Source organism: Perissodus microlepis, chromosome 17 (assembly GCF_051167445.1).
Source record: "Perissodus microlepis isolate ML-2025 ecotype Zambia chromosome 17, ASM5116744v1, whole genome shotgun sequence".
Taxonomy (NCBI): Eukaryota; Metazoa; Chordata; class Actinopteri; order Cichliformes; family Cichlidae; genus Perissodus; species Perissodus microlepis.
In genome coordinates, this window is record NC_140477.1 from 1578627 (window position 1) to 1598865 (window position 20239).

Sequence of the window (20239 nt, forward strand, 5' to 3'; positions counted from 1 at the left end):
TTTGAAGAGACCACCGGGAACTACTGTATCAGGCACGTTTACATGCAGGGGTGGAGGAGGTGGAGGAGGTGGGGTTTCTCTCAGAAAACATGAGAATTTCTCAAAATTTGGCACAAACTTGGACTAAGTGATGAGATCGTCCCTCATTCTTGGCGACTCCTCATTCGGTCTCTGATTTGTGCACTAATTAGGACCACATTTCACACCAACGTGTAGAAAGGTGAAACAATACAGTCAAAAAGGCCAAAAGTCGATTCTGGTCAGACGCGGGTCGCGAGTGCGCCGTGACTGGTTGTTGGAGGCAATAAAACTCATTCAGCTGCTTATGACAGGTTTAAATGAACTGCTGAAGACAGATGTGTGATGGAAATAACTGATACCTGCAGCCTGAATGCGGCACAGAGTATGTGCAGAATTGCATGGGCTAATGCAGCTGAAGAGGTTGTGTCGGTGACCTCATAAGAGCCCCTTAGGCTAACTCGTTTCACACTTGACTGCTACACAAACAGAATTATGTGAGTGGAAGTGGCAACGCAAACCTTAGTAGTGTTGGTGACGAGTACATAGTTGCTCTTTACAATGTGTAAAACTGGTGACAAAAGTTACAATGTGCAGCCATGACCAGACTTTGTGTCCGCTGTCGCTTCAGTCTTACATCTTCCTGCGATCGTGTGCAGAGTCACAGGACAAGAGTCGGTATTTACAGCGTTGGCCCAAGCTGGATATCAGCTCGTGGGCCAAAGCCTGAGTGATAAGTGATCTATTCCAGTCTTATCAGTCCTCCAAGCCTGTACGCTCCCAGTTGCTTATTAGGGACTAAAAACATCCTCCTTTAAAACGGTGACAGTCTAAGGCTACGTTCACACTGCAGGCGAAAGCGCATCAAATTGGACTTTTCTGACCCTATGCGACCCATATCCGATCATGGTCTGACAGTGTGAATGGCACAAATCCGATATTTTCAAATCCGATCTGGGTCACTTTCGTATGTGGTGCTGAAGCTGATACATATCCGATGTTTTAGAAAGCGACTGCTGTTTGATGGTCACGTCGCATTAAATCCGTCTTTTACGTCACCGACACAAGACAGAGGCCGATTATCAGCGCCCGACATGGTGAACGCTTCCTGACCATCCAGTGAAACTGTTGTGAAGACAACGTTGGAGAAACGTGAACATTTTATTTGTACTGTATAATCTGCAGATTCTGACAGAAATCTGCAGCTATCCTTTGAAGCACCGCTCCTCTAAAACAGCAATAAGGATCATTATTAGGCCAAATGTAAATAAAATAACTTTATAACGTAAAGTCTGAAACAAGTCTTTATATTAAGGCCATCAGTCACACAATGCTGTTTGCTCTGGGTCTAAACAGAGCGCGTTGTGTGTGACGTCTTCTTTTGCGCATGCAGCCGCTTTGAGCGTTCACGCTAGAGCGCGTTTGCTGTCACATTTTATTTGTAGTGTGAACGAGCAGACAAAACAATCAGATTTGATCAAAAAATTAGAATTGAACATTAAGACCTGCAGTGTGAAAGTAGCCTAAGCAATTTCCAGCATGCTGGAGTGCCGTTTCACAAGGCAAAAGTATTGAAACTGAAGGATTGTTGATGGATCAACAGCCAATCTTTATGATAGGAACGGATTAGGATCAATCGGGATTTGGCCAGAAGCTGATTTCCAGCAGGCGGCAGAGAAGTGGAGAAAAGTTTGAAACAGAAATAAAAATCTGACTAAAACCTGAAGCAGGAAAGTGCAGAAACGCACCACCAGAGGGCAGTATCAGCTCACATTAGTCTCACTGACTGCTGCATCAGCAGCGCTCCTGCTCCCCCTGCTGGGAACTCGCTGCAGATGCACTCCAGAGCAAATAGAGAATTAGAAATGTTTATTATTCACTAAATTCAATACTTTTTAGACAATATCATTTATGGAGGTACACAGTTACAAAAATGGTCTTTTTATAATAGCGTCAAAGAAAATAAATTCTTACAAAAATAAATGGCTCGCAAATGGTTTTTAAAATGACAACAATGTTCTTCATAAAAATACAAATGCAAGACGAATCACAAGCGAGTCTACATGAATTTAAGGTGTACAGTAGATTTTCACAAACGCTGAGGATTAAAGCTCGTTTTCATTGGCAAAGAATCAAATGAGTTCAGCTTATCGACAGAAACAGCGAGGCGGGTTTTTCAGGAGTGTGATGAAAACATACAGACACTGTGGTTAATTTGACTAATTTGCATAGTTTAAACACACAACTATGAGCCTACAGTATGTACAAGCACGAATGAATCTCGAGGTTTTAGAGACCAACTGTAAATTTGTTCTGATATATACGAAGAGCACGACTCGTTAAAAGAATGCACAATACAACACTGCCACACACAGCCTGTTGGCCAGTTTTGGTGTCACAACATCTGTAAAAAAATATAAAAATCTCAGTGTTGACAAAAGCAAAAAAACGGTAAAAGAAAGCTGTTAAGTTCAGCCACATTTAAGGTCGTTACGAACGCCGAAGCAGACGTGAGAAACCCTCAGCTAATGTTCATCGGCCACACAGAGGCTGCGTGTTTGCTCACCTACAACATCACCGACTCTTATCTGTGGAGGAAAAAACAAAGAAAAGTCGCCTATCGGAGAGCAAACGCAGAAAAGCGAGCAAAGCGTTACCTCGGGCGACTAATTATTAGGTGACCTTCAAACCGCCTTTGATCCTCAGGAGTAGCCGTACCCTGCAAGCACTGAGGCCAAACAGGCCGGAGGCTCCTCCCCTCATTCTCTCCCAAAATCAGCGATTATTTGTTTACAGTAGATCATTAAACTTGCAGCGTGTTCCCCGTGTGTGTGTGTGAGCGTGAGTGTGTCCTTTAACTTTGGTGTCAGCAGGTCACAGAGTCTTTGTGGCATGTTGGAGTGTATCATGTGCTGTGGGGAGAGTGGGTGCTCCTCAGTGGTTCTTGTCATAGTCCTTCACCATGCGTTTGATGTGGAACAGTTTGTGTCTCAGCCGGCGGCACTCTGTCTTCTTAGCCTGGTAGTCGGACGTCTGCAGACGCAGCACAGAAAAGCCCGTTAAAACAGAAACTCCACACAGCTTTGGGTCAAAGGTCTTTAATAATAATAAATAATGTTTGTTTTAGGTGAGTTAATAAAAAATGCCTGATATGTCTCCTCACCTGCTTCAGGTCCTTCAGCTGGTTATATTCCTCAGCTACAATCTGGGGAATAACACAGAGGTTATAAGGTTTATAAGGTTTGGTGTGATCGTCATACACAAAGGAAACATTAAAGCTCACATTTTGTGTCTTTTACGCACAGAGAGCTTAATAAGCAATGACTTTTTTAACACAGTGGCTCTGAGTCACTCTTCACCCTCGATAAAGGCCAAGTCGAGAGACTCTACAAAGTCAGACAGGTTGGAGTTGTGATCCGAGAAATGAACTGTACAAAAACTGACAGTTAATGGAAAACTCTGATATTAGCATAACTCCCTGTAACAATTCTCAGAAACGTTAGTATATTTATAACAGCGGGGGACCGATCAGCTTCTAAAAGCCAACGAGTAATGATGGAAAAAGCTCCTGCGTGTGACTCTAGGAGCTTAATAGAGACGCTTTTCCATTAGTATCTACTCGGATCGACTGGTTTTCCATTACAACTGAAAACCACCTAATGTGCGTGATCGTTGTTATAGCAACGCATCCGACTGCGTAATTAGTATGCGTCATGAACGTTGAGGATATAAACTGCGGGTTAGTCTGTGTGGCTCCTCGTCAACTCGTGACTCTGCGAATAACGCCACTGACCAGCCAATCAGTGGCGTGCAGTCTGACGACATCACATTTTAGTACCTGCTCGGATCGCAGGTACGATGACCTGATGGAAAACCCTGAAAACTGTGGCGAGTCGATCCGAGTAGGTACCAAGGCGGACTTTATCATCGCAGTTTTTTAAGTGACAGTTTTTTAAGTTTAGTTTCCTTTCCGTATCCAGGCTCGTGCAGCTCAGCCGTGTCGTGACTTTCTGAGGAGAGGTTTCATCTCACCTGGTATTTGGCTGAGGTGTCGTCCAGCGTGTCCAGCTGCCGGCTGAGCTTGTTCAACTGGTCGTTAATGTCGTCCATCTCAGCACACAGCCGCTTGTACTCCCGAAGGTCGGCGTCAAACTCTCTCTTATAATCGTGTCGCTGATCATCCGATGTTATCTCTGGGTACATGCTGGAGGAAAAGAATGAAGGGAGGCAGGTGGTGCAGAGGAATAAATGATGGAGAGACAGCAAAGGAAAGAAAGACAAACATCAGCATCGCAAATAAATCTCGACCAGTCAAAATGCAGAGTTATCAACTCTGTCAGTCAAGTAAACGTTTACTTCTACAGCACATTTAAAACAACCAGCTTATAAGCATATCCACCATAATAACAGTCACTAAATCAACTGCAAATATACGCTAAAGATCATTAAATAAAACTAAGTAAAAAAATGCTTTTTCTATAATAAAATCCAGATCAACTAGAACTGAATCTGGATCTAGGAATATCCAAGAGCAGCTGGCTCAAAGACCTCAGTGTCGTGATAGTTTAATAAGGTGGCGCCAAACCATTAAGACAAGTGCTGACATTTTAAACTGGATCCTGAAACAGAGCCAGTATCAGGAGGCCAATTAGGGCTGCCACAATTAGTCGACTAGTCACGATTACGTCGACTATCAAAATCGTCGACGACTGATTTAATAGTCGACGCGTCGTTTGAAGCTTTGTAAGATCCCAAAAGACGCAGGAATAAGTAGTAGGATTTAAGAGTGTAATAACGGACTGAAACAGAAGATGGCAGCACTGCATGTACAAGGATGCCAGCTGCCGTTAAACCCCGAAGAAGAAGAAGAAGCTGTGTCCCAGAATTCATAGCGCGGCCCAGCGCAGTTTCCAACAATGGCGGCAGCTAGTTAGTTTTAATATTACTCTTATTATTCTTTCTGGGTCACAAAATAAACGTTTAACATATTTTCAGGCGAGAATGTAGCTGTGTAAACCTCAAATATCTGCTCAGTTTATCAAGACACCACATATTTTCAAAAGCGCTCCGACGTTTTCGGAGACGTCTGTTACCCACTAGCTCGATAGCTAGCCGGGGGCTAGGTCACTAGAGCCGTGAGAACACCGGACTCCCGGCAAATCGTTTTCAAACCCACCGCTGTCTTTCGCTACTCAGGTTAAACATGATATATAAGTCACTTAGATAACTTCAAAATGTTATTGTTTGGCTTTTTTTAGTATCTTATTTGTTCCTGAGTAAATCTGTTTGGCTGAGATTAAAGTTATAGTTTTTACACAGCTGAATAAACATCAAGCAGAAGTGTGAGATGCTGGAGAATATACTCCGGTGTCCCGTTATATTTTAGATAGCAAGGAGTTTATTAAACTCAACCGAAACAATCTGCAGATTTCATTAAAATTTAATAAACTCTCATCTTGTCTTTATTTTTAGTTAGCACATACCTTAAACACTTAAAGCTGTAAGCTAATGATAGTTATATAAGAGCAGATGCTGCTGGTGCAATAAGCTGTACTTTTACGTCCAATGGATGATGATCTGATTAGTCGACTAATCGCAAAAATAATCGGTGACTAGTCGACTATCAAAATAATCGTTTGTGGCAGCCCTAAGGCCAATAAAGGTGTAAAGTGCTTACGCCCTTTCTTTCATGCAAAAGGTGAGCTGCTGCTCAGCGTCCAGGCCAAGTGATCAAAGCCAGCATAAAAGAATGACTGATATTCCTTCAGCACAGAAACACTGTGAAAGTTCAGCTGTGGCGAGTTCAACTTTAAATGTCTCCCTCTGGGATGCTGAAAGTGTGAATAAATGTAACCATGCACAGTGTAAATATCCTGTCTCTATAACGGACCTTGTACCTTTGTCCCACTTCTCTAATTATGGCCGAGTACAGCTCATGTGAGGCGGCATGCTTTAGAGGATTAACTGCTCTCCTGGACAGAACGAGGGAAACGCCGCGGCCTCTCGTCCTTTGAGTGTCTGTAACTTTACCATTTTAAACGTACATGTTTCAAATCAAGAGATGTTCTCCCTGCACTTTCCCTAAATGAAGGTACTGTGCATGGTCTTCTGAGCTTAGGAATTAAGTCGTGTCAGAGAATATAGGTCAGGTCCCGAGGGCACGACAGCATTCGGCTGCAATCCCCATCCTGAGTTTTTTGCCTAATGACATTTTCTTCTCTAATCCAGACTGTGAGTGAGCAGCTCACAGATAAAATAGAAGATTATTTCTCACCTCTCCAATTCTTCTGCATCCAGTTCATTGCCCGTCTCTCCTCCCGTGGTGTACTCCGTCTCATACTGAGACTCGTCCAGTTCTGGGTTACGTCTGCGCCTCTTGCCCCTGTTTGCGGAGGGTTTGCGGCCTCCGCCCGTCTCTTCTGAGGGGCTTGAGCTGGTCCCCCCGCTGTGGAAGAACATTTCCGATGGTCGGCTGTTTGTCCGTTCAGAGTACCTGCAGAAAAAAGACATGGCATGACTTCTTCTTTCACGGGCTTACCCCCCCGAGGGGGTAATGATTATAAGTTTAGAAGAGCTTAGAGCTCCGAGCTTTTTGTTTTTCACCAAAGAGATTTTTGCATTTGTGTTTTTCATCAGTTTGGGAAACAGTAATGACAAACATCATCCCGCACATGGAAAAGATCAGCAGCGTTTAAACCATAACGTGCTTGACGCTGCAGATAGGAGCACACGAAACAGACAAAACCAATCGATAACGTCAGCAGAGTTTTTCCATGTTAATCTCTGATTTAATGATCGATACTACTTTCTTACATTATGCAGCTTTCTTACATTATGCAGCTAGACTGGAATTACATGTAAAAGGGATTGGGGGGGGACTTTGCATTATGAGGCTAAGATTTAAAAAAGCAGACTGTTTTCATCGTGCAATATGACCCAGAGTTACTGCAAAAAAGACGATCACGTGTGCTGCCACCCTGTTTCCTTTTCCCTCAGCTTCCTTTAGCTTTTTTAGTTTCCACAGTGCAGAAAGGTGTAGTCAAACATTTTAAAAATAGTTAACCAAAGATAAAAAGCTCTAACGACATTATAATCAAAATAATAAAAGAGTGCTCCCAAATGCCCCGGGCAGACGCCATATGGGGGAAGGCAAAGGTAGACCTTTACTAACCCATTTATGATTATTGCTGCTCATATCTACAATCTGACTCTGTGCCGTATGGAGGCTCTCAGTGACCAGGAAGCAGCTACAGCTCTTTAATAATGAGAACGAGAGACACATTCAATTTTGTGGGTTTGTGGGGATTTGTGGAGGAATCCAAATCCAATGGCACAGATATTACAAGCTCCTAAAAAAACAACTGTGCACACTGCATCTCTGCGGGCTGGCATTTCTGCTGCTTATCAAACACAGGTTCTGTTTGCCTTGTGAGGAAAATCTGCACTTTGAACCACATCGACTCAGGGTAAAGTGTGTGTATAAATGTTTGTGCTATATATATATATATATATATATATATATATATATATATATATATATATATATATATATAAAGACAGAAGGAAGCGTTTGTGACATAGCTTGTATCCAAACACTGCAAAGAAAACAAAAACAAGGTGCTTCAGAAATGCAAATATCCTGCTGTCGTCCTCAGAGAATTCAAACAACATGAAATTTTTACAAAAGGGAAAATTAATCCAACAAGCACTCACACACACGGATCTGTGTTGTGGGCAGTGCAATATGTTTTTGTAGATTTTAAGATGGTTGGGTGAGCCATGTGCTCTAAAGTGGGCTTTGCTTTCTGTCAGAGGACCGCCCCCCCCAAAAAAAGAAGAGGAAACTATAAACAGATTAATTCTGCATCACTGAGCCAAAGAATCTGTGGCAAAGATATTTTGTAACAATCTATTTCTTTTCTCTTCCTCTGATACAATAAATATGTTCAATGATAAGTCCTGAGCTCAGGGTAAAGTGTGTGTTCTTATTAGTGATCTCACACAGCTGACTGAAGTGACACAAATCAGGAAGCACGAAACAGTTCTGTGGTTCTGGGACTGTGTGAAAAGAATAACAATCTACAATAATAATAATACAGAGTATATACTATACATGCCAGACAAATATTTGCAAGCTCACGGTGTTGAGATAAGTATTCAAAGAAAAGTGAACCACCTACTCGTTGTTGTCGTACGCGTCGTCATTGTAGGAGCTGCTCTCCACCTTGGGTGGGGGGTAGGAGACGACGCTGTTAACTGAGGCGTTAAGCGGCCCGCCTCCCTTCTCTGACACCAGCAGGGTCGGGGCATCCTGAACACTCCGGCTTTCCTCCACATTGTTCACCTTCAGCAGGACGGAAAAAGCAGAGAGAGCAGGTTCAGCAGATGCAAACAAACAAGACCAGACCAGCACACGGCCTCGTTTCTCCTCTAACACATCGGATGCACCAAAACCATCTACTGGGAATTTGTTTTGTGCCATGTGTCATTCGTAATATTTACTAGCTCTACTTAGCAAAAGCTTTGAAGCAGTGAAATATACTAAAGTAGAAAGTGATAAAGGAAAGCGTTGGCTTCAATGATGGCTTTTAAAGACAAAGAGAAAGAGATGAAGGAATTAGTTTAGTAATTAGTACTTTAAGTCTGAGTGAGCAGTCAGGCATAAAATTGCACTTTGCCATCCAACTCCACACTGAGCAGCTCGGCTCGCAGTGCACGAAAAGCTCAGGAGAGCAAAAACAAAGGAGAGCTACAGGAGGTTAATTATAAATCAAAACTAAGCCTAACCAAAAATAAACCAATTCTTTCAGACTGCAATAAAATACTGTTTGTTTTACTGTACGCCTGTTTCTGATCCTTAAAACCTAAAGCAGTGAATGACATACACAGCAATGCTTCACTTCTTTCTACTCTCTCACGTCTTCACGGACACCTGGAACGGATCTGCCCTTCCTGTCTGTCGCTAAACAAAAGGAGTCGAAACGTTTCCCTGTATTTCCAAGTCCTTCCTGTGAGGTCAGGTGACAGCATGACGGCTTTCCTCACAGTGAAGGCCTCAGGGTCGGTCAGTGTTTAATCCACTAAGTGTATCAATGATTAGACCTGCAAACAAAGCAGCAGCCTTGAAACTGGAAACGGGCGCTCTACTATCTCTACTACCTACCATCAACCAGGTTTTCCGCTCTCTAGGTGGTACATCGCTAAATTCCTGAGAGCTAAACATCAGCCTTGCCCCTAAAAAACAATAATCACACTGGGTGGAGCGCTTGGGTGGGGGCGAGCAGGGCTTCGTGCAGCTGCAGGAGAATCCTGTTGGAAGAATCTCAACAATGTCCTCTCAGTGAGAAGCACAGCGGCTGTGAGCGCAAGCACAGTAAGAATGTCTGAGAGTGCTGGGCCTGCTGAAGCAAAGCCAGGAGGCAAAGATTGACAGGAAGATTAAAAAAATGGCTCGCAGGCAATGTTTGATGTTGATGAGGAGGCTGTGACCCATGGAGCAGCAGTATAAATGAGGCATAAGTGCATGTCAACAAAGGAAGGATTTAGGGGGGCATAGACAAAGAAACAGAGTCTTGATGGAGACTCTTAAGGCTTAAGTCTCCGTTAAAAGCAGAAAATCAGGAGATGTGTCTGTGTCAGCCGGGAAAGGTCGGCTTGCATAACTTTAAAAAACCTTTTTATTTGAGGTAATTAAGTAGAGATGATGGTCTTTACAGAAACTTGTTAGAGCAGTGACTAATCAGAGATTTAACTACTCAGACACGAGGTGATAATGTGGAAGAGTAACCGATTCTTTGCTCTCCAACTCACCGATATTTTCTCATTATAATGTTGAGTTCACGCTGCTTAATGTCCTGTCAGAACATTTTCTAACACTGTGAAGCAGCTCAGGATGCTGCAGACAGCCCTGCAGGAACCGACTCTGATGACCTCATGCAGCACACACAATGCAGCGCACCACCTCGGGCGAGCTGAATGCAGCTTGTGTGTGAGGTCATCAGAGCGAGCCAGGCCTCCCTGAGCTCAACAACAGAGACGGGTCCAATCTCAGACCGACCACAGCCTTAGACTGTCACTCGCCTGGTGCTTAAAGGAGCCAAACGAGGCCGATGACTCATTCTGTGGCAGAGACGCAGGTAGTGTGTCAACAAAGTAATAAAAAAAGCCTGCGGTGTGAATGTGACTGGCTGTGATCATTATAATGATAGTAATATAAGGAACGTAAGGACAGGAGAAAGACACTGGCACACGCTGCCCGATGTGCTTCATGTAGAGCGCAGTCTTCATGCAGGAAGTTTGACGCACAGACTACAGATCATATATGTTGTAAACGTATAATTATCTGCTCCCACTGATCATTAAATCCTCTAAGATTCATCTTTCTTACTGTACAAACTCTTCTGTGACTAAAAATATACTTTGGTGTTTTGACTTCCCGGAGAAATTTGTTCCAGTGAAGAGACTTCATTACTGCGCCTGCAACGAGCTTGATGACTTCACTGTGCTCTATTAGGCAGCAGTGCTGGTCACTGTGGGCTCATCTCATTCCCTCTGCCCTGCCTGTGCACCTCTGCGTGCTATGTTACACTCTCGGGAAGGACGAGCTCTCTCAACAACAAACGGCTCGATATCATTCACCAGTACAACACGTCTGTTTGGTGGAACTTCTGGTATCTTTGCAAGAGCTACACTGTGACTCCCAGCGTCCTTCGACACACCAGTGTAATCAAATGATTTTAGGCGAGAATGTAGCAGTCTTAGTTTTGGTTGTGCGGCCTGTGTCGGCTGTCTTAGGGCGAGAGGGAGGATACACCGGAGAACATGCAAACTCCACACAGAAAGACCTGATGGTGGAATTGAACCCAGAACCTTCTCGCTATGAGGCGACAGTGTGAACCACTGTGCCCTGTTTAATCATAATTAATCTGGGTTTCTTTCTTTTGTAGCTGGCATGTATCTGCTATGAGCCATGTTTGTATATTTATCTGTGTTTCTGACATTCGAGTGGATGATGTTTGAACAAACACTAGATGGGAACAGGAAATAAAGACCATTAGTGTGATGAGGTGCTGTGCCGGAAACCTGCAGTACATTGCGTGACTGAAAACATTTCTTAGATAAAAGTGCACGTTTCTCTGCATCCTTAATTCATCAGACTATCCTGTTACGGCTGGTTACGAACTATAATTAAATCTCTTACACAGCGCTCTTGATGCTTTCATTCACTATCGGCCCACATTTCAGTTCCTGGTCCTACATGACTGAAAGGCTGTTGACTTTTAGAAAAACACAAAGGCAAACCACCTGCCTGCTTACTATCTCCTCGGATGGTTAATGATTATTCAGAGTGAAACCAGGTTGTAGGCCATTTGCAAACAATCACCGATTGCTATCATCCTGACCCTGAACAAAGTGACTCAGTCAGAGGAAACACTTTAGCGTTACTGTTTCCCTGCTGAACCCTTCACAACATCACACATGAAACTCCTCTCGGACTGTGAACTCATAAAGCCAGGCAATAAAAGCATATGAGAGAAGCAAACTGGCGATCAACACCAATCAACTGTCTCTCGACGCAAGTTATATGTTACAAACAGCAGGGGTAATCAAGAGACTAAAATAGGGTATGTGCAAGTCTCTGCTTGGCTATTTACAGGTCACCACAATCGCCTACCTGTCATTATCACTGATGACTATCTACACAAGATGAATACGTCACTGACAGCTTACCTGCTCACCTACTTCGCTGCCATTTAGCAACAAATCACATTATTTGTGACAGAGAGGTAAAGCAAGTCGGCTTAATCGTTTATGCAAAAGACACAAAACAAACCCCGCTGTAGTTGAGCATTTCATCATCTAATCAAATCTGTCGGCGATTACTGTGCTCCACCTGAGGCTGGATTTAAACTCTGCGTGACCCTGCTCACTTGACTCCAAGCTCTGCATGCATAGACTCTAAGCTAGTTTGGGGAAAAAGGAAATGCAGGAATGCAGGAAGGAAATGCGATTTGGTTTTTTAAATCCTCCATTTAAACCTTATTAAACTGTGTCCACCATCCTGTTGTCTCTTACCCAGTCCTCTACATCTCTTCCCTCTGAGGCCTTCCCACCAACAAGAGGCTCTTCCCAGTAAATATTCGGTTTGCCGTAGCGCCAGATCTTCCCTCTTGTCCTCTGAGCGAAGAAAGCAGCAACACTCAAGGCGATGACAACCAGGAATCCACATGCCATTGCAATTCCCTGGTAACGACAAGAATATGAGTCTGAGTACATTTTGAAAGAGATAAGCGCCGAGATAAAGTTGGTTTATCCCGGTACAAAAAGTACAAATGTGTGGCAACATTATGAGTCACAGTGCTGCACAGAACTAATATGAGAAGGAAATCTCACTTACACCACAGTTTGAACAGGTTTTAACAAGCAGATAACAGAAAACAACTAAAGTCGTTACCATTTGCACTTTTAAACGGTTGATAAACACAGAAATAATTAAAAAACAAATCAATCAAGAAAACCTCTCGCAGACTTTTTACCATTTCAGAATAAACAGGTTCATCAGGCAGCGTCATCACTAAATAATCCTGGAAACAAATCCTTTATTTAATACAGCTACAGACCTCCTGTGGGTCCACAAAGCAGTAATGGTACAGGTACTGGTTGTACATGGGGAAGCCTCCCACTCCTCCCATCTGCGAGTAACTGGTCTGGTAAAGATTCTGGCACATCATGAGCATTGGATTGTACATCATACTGGAGGAGCTCTGGGCCATGGGGTTTACCCCCACGATGTAGACGATGTTTATGATGCCCTGAAAGACACAGAAACCAACATATTTAGTGTAAGAGTAAAGACACATGTGACATCTGAGGGCTGATTAGTGAAAGAGACGTTTCAGAGGCAGCAGCATCAGATTACATGATGGCAAACAGTCAGCAGCAATCTTATCACATGTGTGGAGAACACATTGTGAGTCCAAAGGCCACAGTACAAGGAGGAGACAGACACCTTCCACGTTGGACTAACAAATGTTCACTGGCTCTCTGGCTTTCATTAGTATGTATTTAACAGTCAAATCAAGTGGAATCATTTTTAAAAAAACAAATATTTATGTTAACAGTAAATGAATGAATCATAACAGTGAAAGCTCGAGTAAACAGGTCAGCACAGAAAGTCAGACTCTCTCTTTTCTCACTGGCTCCAGAGTCGTGCTCTGTACACTGAGCTCAATGAACATAATGGTGTGCTGGATTAACATCTGTATGCAGTGGTTAAACAGAGCGAAGAGTAGAAGTATGCGGCTTCAAATTATGTTTCTGGTATTTAGGGTTTTAGAAAACATCCAAATTTAAATACTATTCATAACAAAGAAAGGCGTTCCCAGTTTTGACTGTCAGCGTAGGTGTGAGATGGGAAGCTTGCAGGAAAATACTGATGATGATATGATTATGTTAAAAAATACACGTTATTATCCTAATGGAGTTCCAGTTTGCTATCCACCTGAATTAACCTGAAAGAGCAGAGCTCTCACAGACATGCTTGCTGTCCATGTACGTATCTGTGCATGTGACTTAGTATATCATTACATCACCGAGCTCAGTATCACAACGACTATCAGCTGTTTGCAGTGGACAACGACACCGTCTACAGGCCCAATATTACAAACTTAAAGCTAAACAATCTGTTTGTGTTTCCCTCTATTCATATTTTTGTGGGGACCAAAATCCCCACGAGTCTGAAGACATTTTTGAGGCTCAAAATGTGGTTTTCGTGTCAGGGTTAGGCTCAGGGTCAGGGGCTAGGGAAAGCATTATGTTAATGAGATGTCCCCACAAAGATATGAAAACATGGTGTGTGTGTGTGTGTGTGTGTGACAGAGATTCAGTGATGACTGTAAATTAATTTCCCTTTAAGCTTTACTGTCTGTGCAACAACAATTTAAGTATATGTCTTGAGCTAAAATTATTTTAGCTGCATGATGATGATAAAGTTGAGCCCTTTTGGCAGGGGAGTTGGGGATTTTTGTCAAACAGCTGATGAGAACGACTACAAAAGGTTTTGTCCTAAATGGGAGGTTTATGAGGGAGCTCGGGTCACGTTGGGGTGGCTGTAGCTCAGGAGGCAGAGCGGGTCATCGAATAACTGGAAGGTTGGTGGTTTGATCCCTGGCTGCTGCAGTCTGCCACATATCCTTGATACTGACCTCAAGTTGCTCTCTGCATCCATCGGAGTGTAAATGTGTGTGAACGCGAGACAGAAAGCACCTGTGTGAATGAGGCATGCTGTGTAAAGCACTTTGAGTGCTCAGGTACATTATTCACCATGTTGTGCTAGCTTTTGTAAATAATTGACTTATTTAAAGCAAAGGGTTCAAGTGTTTCAGTCTCCTCAGTGATGCAGAAGCACAGAGTCAGAGTTCGCTCCATCAGATGAAGGTTCTCTTCTATTATCTCCAGAAAATTAGTAAAAGTATATTTACAGCTTTAAAACTGTCCAGCAAAGGTGTTTTTATTTAGTTTTGTACCTTGTTTAGTTTGAATTTGTCGAGAGTTCTTTGCTTTACTGATTATTTGCCACTCCCATATTTTACAGTGTTATGATAGCAAACCTGGCAAACACTGAGGAGACAAAGTGTTGAGAAACATAATTTTCACATGAATATTATGCTTTCAGAAGATCATTCACCAAAGTACTTGCACTCCTCTCTGTGTGTGTTAATAAAAAAAGAGCACATGGGAAATTAAAAGCAGTTTTACCTGCAGGGCAGCCATCAAAACGCTGGATATCAAGACAGCCAGGAAGTACTTTCTGCCGCGGACTGCGTTGGTTTTAGAGAAGCTGGCAATGAAGAAGGCCAGTGCTCCTACGAAGTTAATGGCTGCCATGGCAATCATAGCGGCTTTGGCCGAGTAAGGAGAAATGTAGGAGCCGGAGCCGTAGTAGTTTCCGTAGCCGCCGTAACCACCGTAGCCCGAGCCGTAGCTGCCTCCAATGTAGCCGCTGCCGTAGCCCATCCCAGAACCGTAGTAACCCATTCCCGAGCCATACCCGTACTGGATATCCCACATGAGCGTGGAAGCCACACAGGCGAATATCGCCAAACACAGCACTATGACTGTGACCATCATGGCTTTGACGATCCCAGGAGGTGACAGCCATTTGTAGAAGTGCTGCGGCTTGTCCTCCATGTAGTAGGATCCCGGTGGAGGTGGGTACATGTTGTAGTCGCTCTGAGGGCCATGGAAGCTCGCCGCAGGCCCAAAGCCATTGTTGGGTGGAGGGGTGAAAGGGGGACTGTAGACCGGCGGACTCTCGTAATGCTGTTTGTCAAACATCGCTCAAAGACGTCTGAAAGTGTAAAGAGAAACACACACAAAAAGTCCGTCAGCAACCGAGAGATCAACATGTACGGCGCACAGGCGGGAGGAGCCGTCCTGAGCTGCGTTTCAGCTGAACTGATATGAGCAACGCTACATGAGCAGATACGGGAAAACTAGGTGTGACTAGCAAACGAGGCTACAGTGCAGTGGAACAGTGTAAATGTTTTACCATTTACAAGGGAGTGCGTTTTATGATGGCACAACTAAGCTTTGTTTATCCAGTTTTCTCCTTCTGTTTGAGAAAATCGCCTCTTGGACAGATCACATAGAAAAAGACACACAGAGAAAAAAATGAGAGGAATAACCGCAGTTATGAGGTCTCTGAAGCAGCCGAGTCAGAATCAGTACGGAGACGTCAGTACCAGGACAGGGAGAGCATCCAAACAACAATACTTTCCTTTCTGCCTCTTTACAGGCTGTGGAAGTGTCTCTAGCCTCACGATGTCCACAATTTGAATATTTCACATCTCAGTATCCAGCTAAAACATTTTTCTGCTACACAGAGATTTGCAAGGCCACAGTTTACGACATAACAATCCCCATTCTTCTAACACCGAGCTGTACAGGGAGTGGGAGGCCAACACGTTTCACTGAAAGGCACGGAAACAGCTTTCCTGCAGAAGACCTCGAGGCCTCTATTACCTTTATGTTACTGAAAACTGTGCTCTCTCTGTGTGTGCTGTAAATACGAGTATAACAAAGCATTACACCTGCAACTCATTAGTTAGCATTATCATTCAACAAATAAAGTGTAACCAAATCTCAAGTTTAATTTAAAACAGCATGTAGACACACGTACAGAGCCAGTGGAAGAGCATGTTTGACATTTTTCTTACTCAGTTTCTGTGCTGAGATGCTTCGGGGGGGTTATTGGTAATTAAAAAAAAGAAGGAAAAGCCTAAGATGCCGAGCCATTCAGAAGTTTAGACACACAGAGAGAGATACAGTCCCTGGCACTGCCCACAGTGTCATAACTCTTGCTCTCTTTTATGGGACTCGGGTGAACACAATGGAAGAAGAGGTCTCGCCTCAGAGCCTCCATCTCAGACACCTTCCCATTATACCCTCCCTCGGTCCTCCGTATCCTTCAACCCCCTTACAATCGCCCTGTCTCTTAACTCTCTCCCCCGCTTCTCTCCTGCCCTCCATAACTTCTTGTCTTTGTTTCAGGAGCAGGAGGGCCAAAAGTCAAGGCTGCCCGTCACGGGAACAGTGTTGCTATGAAACCAAAGTTAAAAAGAGAGAGAGAGAGAGAGCGAGAGAGAGAAAATTGGGGCAGTGTCCGGGGACGATCAAACAAGGGCTCCTCTGTGCTGCTCCTGCACGGACGGAGGCAGACAAAACAGAAAAACAGAAAGAGGGGGGTACAGGTGGATGAGCATGTCCTTTATTCTCAGCTGGGTGCTCGTTTAGTTCCTGCTACTGTGTTTGTTTATATCGGTAATTTAGCTTTTTACAGCAGCCCACTGTCCCGAACTCAACAAATGTTGAGCAATGAAACAAACCAACAGAGGTCCAGAAGATGCAATCAAACAATGAGTTTGAATGAACACAGGAGAAGAAGTCTGCAGCATCACATCAGCACACGTCTCCTCCTAAGAACACACTTGAAAATGCTTTTATAACATCGGGGTTAACGCCCCTTCTCGCGTCGATTACAGATCAAATACATTGATTACAGTAAATGGTACATGTTAGATGGCTTAAACAGACACAAAAGTTCCTCTTCCTCTCCGTACATGGCAATAAATTTCAAGCCTAGATGGTCTAGAGGGCTTGTCCTTTGACTGGTCTTCTGTCATCTGTTACCAAGCAAACTGAAATGCAGTTAGAAGCTAAATGAATTTCGGGCCTTTGGCCTGGCAGGATTATATGTGTTTGTAAGCATGTACGCAATCCTTCTGTGCTCCAAGTCACCTACACAATAGATTGTGAAGACATAGCGCTTCACAAAGCTTAAAACCTTCTTTAATAGACTGAGCATCAACTCTGAATGAGCACAAACATGCAATGTGTATAAAATAATTATATGTAATAAAAAGGTTAATATGGTGGCAATAGCTTTAATAAACATCTTTAATGCAATATCAGTGCTGTAGGATATATTATTAATGCAATGGTAATAATGCAGGTTATATTGTAGCAGTAAAATAATTTCTGTATCTCCACACCACTCAGCTCTGACTGCGTGACTTCTACCTCACTTTTAATTGCTTCTCCCTAAAATTTCCACTTGATTGCACAAGCAAAAGCAGAGCACCTCAGGTCATCTCAGGAAGAAATCACCCAACAAGCCACTACACACTTAAAATACTCTGTTTTATTAATAATACTTAATAATAAAACTACTACTACTATTACTACTTCAGATTAAGAGCTTGTACATGAACAAGAAAGATGTTTGTGGCTGCAGCACAATGATTGTTATAGCCCACAAAAACATGGGGATTACTTATTGGTTGAAGACTCACCTGTTCTCAGCTGCATTTGAATAAAGCACCAAATCCACACTTTTAAGCTTAAATTTCAAAACTAACATTTTAACTACTGATTTTATCTGTTGTTCTGATTTTATCTGTTTTGATTTTATATGCTGTTTTGTTTGTTTGTTTGTTAATTAGTTCGTTTGTTTGTCTGCTTGTTTTAATCAATTTTAAATCATGCTTTTTATTTGTTTTTGTTTCTAATGTCTCTGTAAAGCACTTTGAATCACCTTGTTGTTGAATTGTGCTATACAAATAAACTTGCCTTGCCTTATTGGGAACCTTTTCTCCCAATACTGGCCTGGATACAGTGTATCTACTGTAGCAGGAGTAGTACAACACCGACAGCAGTATCAGTACATGTGTTTGTCTAACACTGGATTGCCTGGCTCGTTTTGAAGCTGGGCAGAGAGCGCAGTGCTTGGACCGAAGTCACAGGTCACGTCAGACGCCCACCAGCCACAGTCTGAGCACCACTACAACACAGAGTCTCTATCATCCGTCGCTCATAAAGGAATTCCAGTTATACAGTCACATGCCGTACATCTGTCAAAAACTATTAGACCCCTGCCCGATGTAGGCTGCGACCCACTGGCACACTCACACGGGAGTCAGCCAAGACTTCCTGCTCAAAAACACCCACTGACAAAGCTGCACTATAAAATCTGTGGGGAATAATCACAGGTTTCTTTTAATGCTCTAACACGAAAAAAGCTTGAGGGACGTGTTTCACCTGGTGGTTTTAAAACCCTCCCCGTGCCAGACTGAGACACAAAGACAGGCTCACGGACCCCCAACAATGACTTTACAGAATAACCAGCTGATTGAGGAAAAAGTAGGCAAACTGAAGCAGGAGGTAGGCAACAGACCCCTGGTGTCTACAACGCTTACACGGTCTTAATAAAGGTTGCATTAAGAGTCGGATCAGCCATTAAAGTAGCTCTGCTTTAAATATGAAGGGTGATAAGATCAAGGCGCTGTAAGGTGTGCAGTATTTTGCATGGCCAAAGCACAACTTCACACACGCATATTTATAAGCGCTAACCTGGGTACATACATCACTGAGGTAAGTAACAACACAACACAGCGGTCTAACCGATTACATGCTTCAAGTACTTTGGATTTAACCGTGATTTATTTTACTTCAAACTAAATACTCGTCGTGATATCAATACAGGCGGGGGTTTTGCGCTCTTTAGTTTTAAACAGATTTATGTACCGTGCGTAAGCTAGCTAGCAGGACTCGGGGGTCGTTAGCCCACCTGTCGAAGTAACGAATGTAAATCCGACACTCGCTGTAACAGCGGCAAGTATGAACAACTTTATGAGACATTAAAGAAAGTTACCTCACTTCTTAGAGGCAAAAAAGTCACAGTCTGCTATTAACATTACCTCTATCCACCTCACGGTTATCTTACCTGAGGTCGCCGAAGGGGGGGGGATAGAAACTTGACCAGTGTCCGCCCTTATTTCCTGTCAAAACTCTCCTTCCTTTAAAAGTGTGAAGCTGTTTGGGAAACTAAAGCGCCCGTAGAAAAATGCGTTTCTCCGTTTAAAGTAAACCTCTATCTGAAAGCAGCGCTGAAGTGGTTTCTCCGTCTGCAGCAGCCGTCTGTCCCCGGCACAGAGGCGCAGTGAGCGGTCTCTGAACAAGTGCTTTGTCCCGCTGGTCCGCCGCGATGATGAGGCCCGCCGCGCTACACCGCCGCCTTTCAACCGCAAGAGGTCGCGCTTTCTGCCTTAGCACGACGACACACCAGACGCACGCATTATTAGAAAGCAATGTTTTCGCAGCAGACACATAGTAATAACATTTAGCAACAAAAGGGTTCAAAAAAACAGAAGCAGGCATAGTCTTCCGCTAGACGATATAGTTCTTTAAGCTCATCAACAAACCGGCTTCAGCGTAGATGCTTAAGTTTTACACTAGTTAGAAAATAACACCGAGAGGGGAAAAAATACAAATTAAAACTTTTGCTAAGATTTGTTTTCAATAAAAGCTGTATTTTTGGAAATAATTTAATTATGTATTTATTCATTCATTTGGCTGGAGGAGTTTTTACAGGTTGATACAGTAAGTCAAATATAAAATTAGAATAAAAGTTTGCAGTTGGGGGCCAACACGTGTTCAGTGTACTGTCACATAAACACTCATATTAAATAACACTGATACTTAACAGCAGTTCTAATACAGTTTGATAAAATTAATAAATGGAGAAAAAAAACTGGTGTTTTTAATAAGTCGAGCTGACAGAGTGAAATAGTAATAGTAGTAGAGATGATAGTGCCATATAAACAAATACTGCTCATTTATTCCCTGTATTTTTACTTTAATGCTGCTCTGTTACACTGTTATC

At 43.1% G+C, this 20239-nt stretch overlaps 1 protein-coding gene across 2 annotated transcripts; it reads right to left on the reverse strand.

The window, feature by feature from the left end:
* Window positions 1-1872: 1872 nt before the first annotated feature.
* Window positions 1873-19592, reverse strand: LOC146368980 (occludin). Of its 2 annotated transcripts, none has more exons than XM_084910891.1 (9): window positions 19301-19592; window positions 14776-15367; window positions 12639-12830; window positions 12094-12261; window positions 8199-8362; window positions 6293-6511; window positions 4051-4222; window positions 3182-3223; window positions 1873-3051 (listed from the first exon to the last, which is right to left on the reverse strand). In XM_084910891.1, exons 2-9 carry the CDS (start codon window positions 15352-15354, stop codon window positions 2953-2955), a joined length of 1635 nt encoding a protein of 544 aa, XP_084767017.1. In that variant the 5' UTR covers window positions 15355-15367; window positions 19301-19592; the 3' UTR covers window positions 1873-2952. The 2 variants fall into 2 exon arrangements, with proteins under 2 accessions (XP_084767017.1, XP_084767018.1); XM_084910892.1 differs by lacking the exon at window positions 19301-19592 and adding an exon at window positions 15569-19219.
* Window positions 19593-20239: the final 647 nt, after the last annotated feature.

Bases quoted from the DNA above. Each gene is read 5' to 3' on its own strand.
- LOC146368980 (XM_084910891.1), bottom strand. From the start codon at position 15,354: ATGTTTGACAAACAGCATTACGAGAGTCCGCCGGTCTACAGTCCCCCT. The intron at 4,223-6,292 runs GTGAGAAATAAT...CTTTTCCTCCAG, and splicing joins GATGCAGAAGAATTGGAGAG to CATGTACCCAGAGATAACAT. The intron at 3,052-3,181 runs GTGAGGAGACAT...CTGCGTCTGCAG, and splicing joins AGCTGAAGGACCTGAAGCAG to ACGTCCGACTACCAGGCTAA.